At 38.9% G+C, this 12,676-nt stretch overlaps 1 protein-coding gene across 1 annotated transcript in view; it reads right to left on the bottom strand.

Moving 5' to 3' along the window:
- Window positions 1-11,697, bottom strand: part of MTF2 (metal response element binding transcription factor 2) — a 49,202-nt gene extending 37,505 nt beyond the window's left edge. Inside the window, exon 1 of the mRNA XM_031967088.1 lies at window positions 11,351-11,697. Within this exon, the coding sequence (XP_031822948.1) occupies window positions 11,351-11,355 (5 nt within the window). The 5' untranslated portion in view covers window positions 11,356-11,697. The remainder of the gene's footprint in view (window positions 1-11,350) is intronic.
- Window positions 11,698-12,676: the final 979 nt, after the last annotated feature.

Genomic DNA, 12,676 nt, shown 5'->3' with positions numbered 1-12,676 from the left:
TTAGGTAAAGAATTAGAACTTACTCTTTACAGAAAGGGAAAATATGATTATTTAAGTTTATTGTAAACCTTATTGTTCAGTGACATCCAACTCTTTCATGACCAAAGATAACTGGAGCAGTTTGTCATTTCCTTCTCAAGCTTATTTTTACAGATAAGAAAAGTAAGGCAAATAGGGTTATGTGATTTGCTTAGGGTCAAAGAGCTAGTAAGTCCAGGAGCCAGACTTGAATCAGTCTTCCTGACTCCAGGCCTAGCATTCTATCCATTGAACTTAGTTATCAATGTAAACCTTACTCTTCCTTAAACTGATGTATTATACTGGCAGAACGGTAGCTATAAGTTTTCTCACATCAAATTTGTTAATTTATATTGTCCTCATTGTGTTCAGTCCTTGACCAGTTAAGCCAAACATAGTTCTTAATAAAGTAAGATTTCTTTTCATTTCAAAAGTGAACTCCTGGGGTAAAAAAAAAAAAAAAAAAGTACTTGGGCTGAAATCCACACCAGACAGACAGACATTCAACCCAAAGATTCAAAAACAGTGTGAGAGGGGCAGGTAGGTAGTACAGAGGATAAAGCATCAGTCCTGAAGTCAGGAGGATCCAAATTCAAATCTGACCCCAGACACAACACTTACTATCTGTGTGACCCTGGGCAAGTCACTTAACCCCAATTGCCTCAGCAAAACAACAACACAGCATGGGAACTGCCAACTTATCAAGCAATGACCAAGTTATTTTCAATTCCAGTTCCAGTGGCTTTCAAGAAGTTTCATGTAACTTTGGAGGGCTTGAATTCATTAAAAGAAAAAAACAAAACAAAATGGTGGTAAGCATTGGTTTTACAATTATTTTATAAAAAGTTTTAAAATACTTTTGTCGAAAATTGTTGCCACAAAAATCTTGCTAAACAATCTTAGCACAATTAATGCAGCAAATAATGGAAAATCCATTATTTGGAGTCGCCATATACACATTCTAGTTTACATTTACCAATATCACTACGATATTGGTAGGAACAAAAAACAAATTCTAGAGGAAGAAACATGTAGATCAAGTCAAATAATAAAGGAATTTATTAAGTCCTTAGTCTATATCAGGAACTGAGATAAGCACTATGGATACCCTCCTGGGGAGAAAAAAAAAAAGTCCCTGTCCTCCAAGAGTTTATAATCTAATGGAGAAAACATATGGAAACAGCTATGTAAGTATAATATACAAATAAAATTTGAGGTAATCTCAGAGGAAAAGCATGGAGGCAGACCTTGAAAGCCTTCTTGTAGATGATGAGATTTTAAGCTGGGGCTTAAAGAAGGAAGACAAAGGATAGAGAACAAATTCCAGGAATGGAGACAAAGTGAAAAGGCAGCATCAGGAGATGGAGTTGTATGTACTATTTAAAAAATAGCAACCAGGACTGTGACACTATAGACATGAAGGTAAGTATGAAGATAAAAGAGAGATAGAAAGGAACCAAGTTATGATAAGTTTTAATATTTGATTCTGAAAGAATAAGGAGCCAACAGACTGGGTTCACAATCCAGTATTATTGGTCACAACTCCATCTTATTGACTAGTGAAAGACGCCGTCAGGTTTACAAACTTTAAGATCATGTTAGTAGCTGAAGTGGAAGATAAATTGGGAGTAGGGAGATATGACAAGGATAGCAATCAGCAAGCAACTGCAATAATCCTGGAATGAGGTGACAGGCTGAACAAGATTTGGTGGCAGTGTCAGAGGACAGAAAGGAGCATATACAAGATCTGTTAGGAAGGTGGGGGGTAGAGTAAAAGAGATTAAGGAATGGAGGATGCTGATGCTTGGGTGGAAAGCTGGATGACTGGGAACATGTTGGCATGGAAAAAAAGGGTTTTGAAGGAAAGATAATGAGTTCAATTGCAACCTTAGTAACATGTAATATGAATGGACTCAAAGAACTTTTTATATATTCTATATTGTCTCAAGAGCTATTACTGAAGTTGTAAAAGTATTTTAAAACACAAATTTTAAATTCATTTTTATGGGGAAAAAAATTAAACTGAAATATAAATAACTTAGAATTGTTTTACACCCCAAAATTAATTTATTTTAAAATTCTCATTATATACTACAAGTACTCTAAATGTATAAGACTTTCAGTTTTGAGCTATACTGCTAAATATTTAATGGCATAACAAAAATATTTTTAAGAGAATTCAAATATGATGATTGGCTAAACCCTGACATTAAATTATCTCTCTAAGTAAATTGTCTATAGGAACAGAATGGTAAAGATAAACCCATCCAAGGAATTAAAAGAAGAAAACTGGATAAGCACACACACAACTCTTCCATGATGACATCTCTCAGTAGTATATAATGTGTGCAATGTACCATAAAGAACTATAAAAAATTGGTCAAAATTTATATAACTGGAAATTTAGCATTAGTTTATTAGTGAACACTGTGATACAGAATCACATAAATTATCATTGTTTCAAAAGAATATAAATAAAACTCTTTATAAGATGGCTTTTAAAAAAACAAATATCCATGTAATTAGATCCCAAAGCCAAATTACAAAAACAAATGAAATTTTCAAGTATGAAAATAATCTCCAATTTATTGGGATCCTATTGAAATGATTGTTATTTTATCAAAAATTTTTTTTAAAGTTTCATAGTTCTTCAAAATTTTTTTAAATTTGCAAACAAAACATATATAAATTTAAAAGGAGTGATAATCACTCACATTATTTACTAAAGTAAACTTGTAATACTTTTAGGTTCTTAGAAAAATTAAGAAAAGTTATGAATTTTTAAAATAGGTCTTATTTAATACTATTCTCATCAGACATTTCTTGAGAAATAAATTTTAAAATAGCTTTCATTTTTTGTAGAATTTGACTTTGAAATCAAAGTTTTTATTTGTAAAGTTTAAGAACTGCAACATTATTTATCTTTGTGGAACCAGATTTTCATTACTAAACCATTTTTATTAGCAGTAATTTTAATTCAGTTGCATTCCTCAAGCATTTATTAACTTTGAGGTCAGTGGCCAGTGAAACAGGTTTAAGAGAGCAATAGATACCAAGGAAAGTCAACTAACAGTTAAAAAAATTTCCCAAATATATGATTAAGAACAGTCTACATGCATGCAAACCTAGATTCCAGTTTTTACTTTAAGCATGGAAGACCCAAATAATATGCTAAACCTAGTAATCACAAATTCTGTCAGATCAAAATATAAATGAATTGGTTGAAACTTGGGGCATTTTTTTACAATCCTGATGGAAAGAGGGGAAAAAAGCATAAATCGCCCTGTCATTTCTGGCAATTTCTACATCCATCCCAAGGTTATAAAGCAGCTGAGAACTGAAAGAGAAGAGAAGAAGGAAGAGAAGATAAGGGAGAGAAGAGAAGAAAGGGGAGGGGAGGAGAAAGGAGGGGAGGAAAGAAGAAGGAAGACAAGAGCTTAGTTAATCTAAGATCAATGAACAGAACTTAATAATACCTACCATTGTAAGTTTGCAAAACACTTTCCCAGTTTATGTTACCTTTAGACCTATATGAAGGTAAAAGGAATTAGTAACTCAACTGACAAGGAAGGAAACTAAGGCAAAAAGAAATTAAATGACTTGCTTCAATTCCCATGATTCATTGACTAATCAGTAATAGAATCAGGACCAGAGACAAATCCATTAATTCTAATGTGACACTGTCTACTCCTCTGAAGTTTGGAAAAGTGAGCGATTCCTATTGCTTTGGTCCTCAAAGTATTAGGATCAATATTATATTTAGTTTACAATGTGGAATGTCATATCCCTACAGTATACCTAAGGTTTCTCTTGGACTATTTTTTTAACTACAATCTAACCATTCTTTTTTTCTGGAGAAGCCAAAAGTGGATATTTCCAGGGCTCATCTAAATTGATTCCACAGCATCCTACCATATAAATGGTTTAGGGAACAGATTTATAGTAGTTTTATGAGATGCAAAAGCCTCCAGTAAACTGTTTCTGAGCTCTGAAATTTCAAAGTCCCTTTCAGATGATTTCACAAGCAATTCGCAAACAACCTTTCCAATATTAATGAGAAGGTAGGAAGGCTTTGTGAAACTACAACTCCTATAATCACAATTTTAATGAGTCCCCATCCCCCCCCCCCCCCCCCCCCCCCAGCTTGGGACTACAAGTCTGGCAGGGGTTATGTTTCATCTTCACACTTTCTTAACATACTAGGTATTTACTTGCTAACAATTATAAAAGAAAGGTTATATAGCATCAACACTGAGAACACTAAGTTTTGAAAGAAAAGCCAATAGTTTTGTTTTGTTTTTTTGCCGAGGCACTTGGGGTTAAGTGACTTGCCCAGAGTCACACAACTAGGAAGCATTAAGTGAGTGTCAGGCCAGCTTTGAATCCTGACTTCAGGACAAGAGCTCTATCCATTGCACCACCTAGCTGACCCAAAGCTAAAAGATTTTTACAGTTGAAAGATATAGAGTCAAGGACTGGACCTTATCTCCAATTTATAATCTTAGAAGCTATCAGAGCATTAAGAAATTAAGATTTGTCTGAATGTGTCAGAAGTAGGATTTGTATATGTTTTAATATTTGAGAATGCCTTTAGAGGATTAAAAAGGCACAAGATTGAGAGTCAGAGGACAAAACACTCACTATTCTTTGACTCATTTATTTGTGACCCAGGACAAGTCACTTAACTTTTCTGGGTCTATTTCCTCATTTGTAAAATTAAATTGGACTAAGTGATCTGTATGTATACTTTCAACTCTAAATCTCTGATTCTCCTGACTGGAGACTGCCTCTCCTAGAGCGCCATTTCAGGGCTAACTAAAAGTTCATCTTCTACAGGAATTCTTTTCCAACTCTTCTAAATTCTAGTACTTTTCCTCTGTTAATTATTTCCTATTTATCTGATATGTAGCTTGTTTATATTTAGATTTATTCATATGTTGGTTCTAGGGCTTATTGGGGACGTTGGCCCTATTTCTCTTGTCCTTTCGTACTGGGAGAAATGAATTTACAGATAGAAACCGACCTGGATTTCTCCGGTCTGAACTCAGATCACGTAGGACTTTAATCGTTGAACGAACCTTTAATAGCAGTTGCACCATTTGGGTGTCCTGATCCAACATTGAGGTCGTAAACCCTAATTTTCGATATGGGCTCTCAAATAGGATTGCGCTGTTATCCCTGGGGTAACTTGTTCCATTGATCAAGAGATGGGTCAATTACTGGTATCGGTATACTTAGATTCGTTAATCTAGGTTATATTCATTCGGAGGTTATTTTATGCTCCGAGGTCACCCCAACCAAAGACTGTAACTCAGGGGCTTATGAGCTCCTTGAGGGCAAGAATTGTCTTTTATCTCATTTCTGCATCCTTTAGCACACTACCTTGATTGGCATAGTTAATAAAACCTGACTCCAATCTTCCTTTCCTCCCCTCCCCCATTCAGTTTTGGAAGAATGACCATAATCTTTATATAAACTCTGCTATTATTTCTAGATAAGTGTCTAGTTCCCTATGGTCCTGTTCACCATTATTGAAACTTTCAGGACCAAGTGCCCCTCTCTGGCCAGCAATGTCTAAAAACGATTACAGTTACAAATTTTTCAACAAAAGTAGCACCAACTTTGGTGAACTGGGAGAAAGAATTGAGAGCAACCTTTCTGTTATTAAATGACAGAAGGCTGACAACTCAATTTGTCTATACCTGATTCTATCAACCTCTGCTCCTTTGAATTTCTTATTAACTCTGAACTTGGGCACTATGTAGCCTGTTAATTTTTCCAATCAAAATATTTTTTACCACCTTCACCAACCATGTAAAGAAACTCCTCTATGTTAGACATGTCACATAACACAATTAGCAGTCTAAAGTCACCTTTAAAGCAGTCAAGTACCTACCATTTCTAGGCATTAAGCTAAACACTGAAGAAACATGGACTAAGGTGACATTGACCCTGTCCTTGGAATGTGACACAATCACAGGAATTGTGTGTGTGTGGTTATTATTAAAGCTTAAAACTACATTAAGATTTGGGGGGCGGGGGGGGCTCCTGTTATCTTTTTTTCAACAGGAAGTAATGATTGTGGTAGAAAGGGAAAGATCTAGAAAAAGTGACTTCATGTAGGTGACACTTGAATTGCATCTTAAAGAAAAAGAGAGATGGTAAAAAGGCATAAGTGAGGACAAAATACATTCCAAGCATGAAGTTCAGTCACTTGGAATGTTATCATCAGGAACAGTAGGAAGATCAACTTTGGCAAAAATGTAGAGTGAAGGGGATAAAGGGGTGGAGTTAAGTTACTTAATAAACATTTCTTAGTGAACACTATGTGCCAAATATTGTATTAAGTAATGGAGAGTTCATTGTATAATGAAGAAGGTAGTATGAAAACAACTATGTACAAAAATACATACAGGATAAACGGGAAATAATCAACAAAGTGAAGTCACTAGAATGAAGAGGTACTGGGAAATATTTCGTGTAAAAAAAGTGAAATTTCAGTTCAGACTTAAAAAGGAAAACCAGGAAGTAGAGATGAGGCAAAGCATTTCAGGCATGAAGGAAACAACCAGTAAAAATGGTCAGTTTGGATGTCAAGTTAAAGGAACAAGGAAACCAATGTCACTGGATGTTTTGTGTGTGTGTGTGTGTGTGTGTGTGTGTGTGTGTGTGTGTGGAATTGGTGGTGGGTCAGTTATGAAGGATTTTAAATGTCAAACAGAGGATTTTATTTTTAATCCTGGAGGTAAAGAATGAAGATGAGAAAGGCCATTAGGCTTTGCAAGGTCACTGTTAACTTTGAGAAATTTCAGTTGGATGATAAAGTTCAAAGTCAGAATGTAGAAAAAGAACAAGAGGAAGGAAATAGAGGTATCTATTGTAGGAGAGATGCTTAGGGGGGATGGTCAGATCAGTAGGGTTTTTTTTAATTTTGGGGGAGACATGGGCATAAATTCCTTAGGAAAGATAATAGACAAAGAAATTGAAGATTGCTAAGTGGGGAAAAAAGATGGTAAATTCCTGGAGCTGAAATTACTTGTGCACATCAAGGGCTTTGCCTTGGCAAGAAAATGGACCCCCTCAATATGTAAGACAGTCAAAGAGGAGAGAGTAGCAAAAAGGAAATCTGGAGGATATGAAATGAGGAAGAAGTGAGAAGAGGGTACTCTCAGCAAATGGCCTCAATTTACAGTAAAATACTAGGTAAAGTTTTCAGTTGATATTGGGAAGAGGGAAGTTAGAGAAGGGACAAAAAAGTTTAGCATAGCAAATATGAAATGAGTTAATTATGGAGGTATAGTAGCAATGAAGGTCCAACTGAGGTTATTTAACAGTAGACATAGTAAGAAATGTCATGATTATCCCCAGTTTGACTCAGCAGTCTTAACTTGCAAAGGTAACAGATAGCGAGTGATCCAAGACTGAGGCTTGGCAGGGTAAGTGACTGATAAGGACAATGAAGAGTTAAATTAGTTTACCAGGAATCAAGATGAGGTAGGAAAGTGTAACTATCAAAGGGGTAGTGGTCTGAGAAAGGCCTGAGGGAGTAGAATACAAAGCCAAGGTAAGGGAGAAGAATAGAGTTTGAGGTTGCAAGATATATGAAGAAGTGGAATGGTACTAGATTGTGATCAGATAAAGAAACAGTTCATCAACATGGAAGTGGTGCACTTGTAATTTATGGCAAGTTCAAAGGTCTCACCCATGTTTGTGTGGTTGACACGGAGTAGAAGAGTGAAATAAGAAATATGAAATAAGTAAATTGAGGAACTACAAGCTTGAGATGTGTGAGGGAATATCAATATGTATGTTGAAGTACCCTTGTATGAGGGGGCAAGAATTGTGGAAGAGATCAAGACTGAGTCAGGCACTGAATTCATTGAGCAAAGGGGAATGTAGTCAAGGTCAGTTGACAACAACTATTAGAATTCTGATAAGGTGGTAGCTATGGATTGAGAGAACCTCAAGGAGGAAAGGTTCCTAAATGATGGTAGTACAGGAAAAACTTATAAAGTGGCTACAGGAAACAAGAAGTACTCCAACTCCTCTTTGGGAGTAACAAGGGGGAATCAGTCAAAGTGAAGCCAATGCTAGAAAAGGGATCAAGGAAGTTGTGTAATGAGAAGGAATGCAGGTCTCAATAAAAGGCAGAAGATGGAAGAAATGGGAAAGGAAAGGATTTAAGATGAAAACAAATTTGTTGCCTACAGAATAAGCAGTCTAGAAAGCACATTGGGATGGTAAACGGCTTCAGAGGAGAACCATGGTGAGCAAAGAATATCCAGTTTGAATAATAATCATTATGGATCAGGGGTTTGACTGATGATATCCACAAATTTGGAATCAGATATTTGATCATACCTTCTTCTTAAGGAATGAGTTCTAGATACAAAAATTTTCCTTGTCCAAAGGGGTTTGGCCTCTGGGTTGTTTTCTTATGACCTTAGGTAGCTCAGGAAGAGAATGCAAAAGGCTGGCAAAAGCCGATTGAAACAAGGTTGGTTGAAGGGTTCTAAATCACTAACAGAGGAATTTACATTAGGTTTTAGAAGTAATGGAGAGCCATTAGTTTACTGAGTACTAGAGTAATATGGTAAATATTCTTGGTCAGAACTGTGCTTTAAGAACATCACTCTGTCAGTTTCTGTCACTACATGTCTCTTTATAGCTGTGATTTTCAAGTTGATAGAAGTCCTAGTTTTTAGAAACTAACAAAATAAAAAGGAAAACCTCTTGAAATGGAAAAATCAAATTTGAAATCTTTTTCTGACAAAAGAAAAATCTAACAGCAGATCTTACAAGTAGATTTCAACTGGTCCAGAAGTGGTTATCCTGAGAGTCTGCTGTTAATCTTTATAGGACAGAAAATGTCTAATTTAAAACATTAAATGAGTTTACTTTTTTATATGAATCAAGTCCATAAAGATATCTTCATTATACATACCAGCAATTTTTATGTTCCATTCTATTTCAACAAATTATCTATACTAAAAATTAAGTATCAGCCCATATAAATATTACTTTGAGGGGAGGCATTCTAGATTAGTAGAACTAAGAGTTTTCAGAAGGAGCTACTCATAGCACAACCATTAGCTAGCTAAAGAGTGTGACAAAGCTAGCTCCTCAAAAGTTTCAATTTCTCCATCTTTTAAATTGGGTTATCACTACTGCTCTCTTATCTCAAATTAAAGTTGTATGGTCAGATCAAGAGAAATCATATCCATGAAACCCTGTCCTAAAATATTAATAAAGGCAGTCCTTTCAGCCTACAAATATTTGCTTTAGTACACTATCTACAGGACACTATAGGGGAATAAAATAATATGACAAAACTCGACTCCTCTCAAGGAGTTTACAAAACAGGAGACATAGAATCAACAGAAGAACTATAAGAGCTGGGGAGAGACAAGGTATAGTGGGGGTAAGGAGATGAACAGTAATCCTTGAGGGGGGGAGGGGACGGGACGGGACCGGGACTATGTGATTTCTGATATATTAACTTAATGAAGGCTATTAGGGTTATTCAATTTTTCAAAACAATAAAATGAGGGAACTGAACTAGATGCTACATCTAAAGTCCCCATTAGCTCTTACAATTTCAGATCTAGAAAGAGAGATTGTTGAAGTATGTAGGATGGGAAGTCTAAGAGGCTAGACCTGTGATTTCATTGGTACAGGAATTTCCAATGAAGAAATTCCCTCCTCAAACATCTGCAAATGTTCTGCAACTCAGTATCTTAGAAAAGTTTCTAAGGTCACTCTGAGAGATTAAGTGACTTGTCCAGGGTCACACAGTATGCATCAGAAATAGGATAAGAAGTTCATATTACTAATTTCCTTTTATATTAAAAGCATTTATGAACACAGGTCAAGAAAAACATGTGAATAACCAAATTAAGTAATTTAGGTAGCTTCTGGTATTAAAAAAAAAACCCAACAAAAAAAACAACCCTGTCTGAAGACAAAAAAATCATTAAATATAACTTCAAACATGTTTGTTTTGCACTGTTTTTCAAGCTATCATTCCTAGGAAAAAGCAAACAATGTTCCAATTCTTAAACAGAAAATAGAATATTCAGAAATGTAAAACTGTTTCCTGTCCACAACTACAGAGTTCTAAAAGCTTGTCACTCAAAATGGTTCCATTTAAAGAACTGTGGAACCTTTCAGAAAAAGAATACAGTACATAAATGTGCATTTTATTGTAACCACAATAGATATTTTAAAAGTATTTTTTTTTGCAATCTGTCAAAATATTCAGAGCTTGTAATAAAAATATGAAAACTAAAACCGGCATGTAAACAAGCTATACAAGGTCACATGGAACCAATCTAAAAGGAAAGCTTCTGCTACTACTAAGGTAATATTAGACAATATTTACCTATTTCTAGCTCCGTATTAACCTCAGATTTTGTGCTCCGCTCTTTTATGCGTAAGAATACTTCTAGTTTCCTAGTTTACTCAGATGCTTTCTGTTATAACCAAAGCAAAATTTCTCACACACACACTCCCCCTTCCTATTGTTCCTACCTCATTCTTCCAATCACCCTCAATATTCCCCAACGTTTTCTTCCGACCGCAAATTTCGTGACCAAGAATAGCAGACGGCAAACTAAGAGCCCTGAAGTTGCGTTGACTGGTTCTGCCCGTAATTTACTTAAGGATTTGAGGCTTATGATTTAAGTCGCTGGCGTCCTCAGTTGTAAAACAACAAAAACCCACCCCTCGAATTTCCATCTGGGCAGACTGCACCCACTAAGAACGTACGGAGAAGCAGATTTAAGGAACTCGGGTCAAAGCGACTGCACACGTTCCATCTTGGTTTTCCCCACTTAGTCCTGTCCTTCTCCCCCATCTTCCTCCTGAAACCCAACTGCTTTTTCTCCAGCCCCGTTAAGTCTTTGCTGCCTGCCCTCCCCCCTTCTATCTTTCCTGTTCCTCACGTCTTTCTTCACTTTCCGTCCTGTCCGTTGACTCGGTTCCCCCACAGCACCCCCACCTGGGGAGGCAAACGAGCCTTTCCCCCGGGGCCCACCCCCCCACCTCCTCGTCACCAGGTTTCCTCCTGCCCCTCCAACCGTCTCCCGCCCCCAGGTTCCTTCCTGCCCCCTCCAGGAGCTCGCCCTTACGCCGATCCCCCCACCCCGCCAAGGTTTCCTCATGACCCCCCCCCCCGCACCCAGCTTCTTTTCACCCACCCTCCTCCAACCCTGTGCTCCACCGACCCCCCCACCCCCAGCGTCCATCTTTCCCCCTTTATCCAACGCTCCCCTCCCCCCCTCCCGGTCCTGCGCGTCCCGGAAACACCGCGTCCCAGTCCCAGGTTTCTCACCTCATTCGGTCACTTCAGTGGTGCCAACCGCTTCATACAGGAAAAAAAAATAAAGAATAAAGTAAAATAAAACCACGTCCCCCTGGGCGGTTCCCCCCCCCTCAGCCTCCGCGCCCTCGCCAGGCAGCCGCCACACCGGGCTGCGCACACAAGAAAACGCACGCCGAGGTCCTGAGGAATGGGGTTTAAGGGGAAGGTTGAGGGGGACGGGGGCGGAGCGGGGAGGGGGGGGGGCGCTCACACCCGCCTCCAACACAACCCCGCTTCGCTACGGCCCTTCGCCATTTTGGTTTCCCGCGGAGTGCCGGTGCATTGTGGGACCGCGAAAGAGTGCTGGTGCCGAATGGCAGCTCTCCAGAGCCGCGGGGGGGCGGGCTCTGCGAGGCGGCCGCGGAAGGACGCGTTGCCCTTCGGCTCCGGCCGTGGGTGAACAAAGAAGGACTCTTTTAACTGCTCGATCGACAAGACGGGATTCTTCCGCCGCCGGCACTAACACAATAGTGCAGCCGGCAGAGCTGGCGCTGTTGTTGCCCGGCTCTCGCCGAGCTGGTGGTGCGGACGGGGATGGGCTCCGACCTTGCTCCGCCACAGTCCCTTGTTTTGGGCTCTTCCCTCGGAGCTGCGTCCGCCGCTTTCAGTTCCAGAAGCCCCATGCCCATTATCGAGGGCAAGGACTCTCTGCAGTACAAAGCGCGGGCCCCCGTCTTCTCCGTAACTTAGCCACAGGCCTGCTGCTGGCGCTCGGGAAACCCTCCCGTCTCTAAATGCGGGCTCTTTCTGGAAGGAGCGTCAGCTTTCCATTCCTACGCCGCGAAGGCTTCAGACTAGACACCGCAGCTCCCGTATGGGAGAAGTTCCCCGGGGCCGGCTGGTCGCCCTCTTCGTTCTACGAAGCCGAGTCCTGGGAGGGTTCCGGATTCGCACCTGGGAAACTTCTAAGCTCCTTCTAAAAAGGGCTTGTGCAACTAACGCGCCTCGAGGGCAGGAACTCCGAGTTTGGGGCTTTGTTTGGTGAGGGGGGCGCTTAGTAGGCACTAGGATAAATCCATCAATGAATGGACCTCTTTGTTTAAGAGAAAAGATGACAAATTTAATTTGGGAAGAGAGGAGTTACAGATTTCAAGTCAGAATCAAGGTCCATTGAGTCCACTATTCTATTGCTAGCAGAAACTCCAAGAAATTAGTAACAGGAAAATATTCCAATGCAATAAACTTATTAAAGGTTTAAGGCTTACTTTTACTTCAGTAAAATAGCAAGTCTCACACGCTCCCCTTCCCATTTTTAATAGCAAGAGTTTACATGGACAGTTACCAAGCGAATTCATA

The sequence above is a fragment of the Sarcophilus harrisii genome, chromosome 4, assembly GCF_902635505.1.
Source record: "Sarcophilus harrisii chromosome 4, mSarHar1.11, whole genome shotgun sequence".
In the NCBI taxonomy this organism is placed as follows: Eukaryota; Metazoa; Chordata; class Mammalia; order Dasyuromorphia; family Dasyuridae; genus Sarcophilus; species Sarcophilus harrisii.
This window is presented reverse-complemented; position numbering and strand designations above follow the sequence as displayed.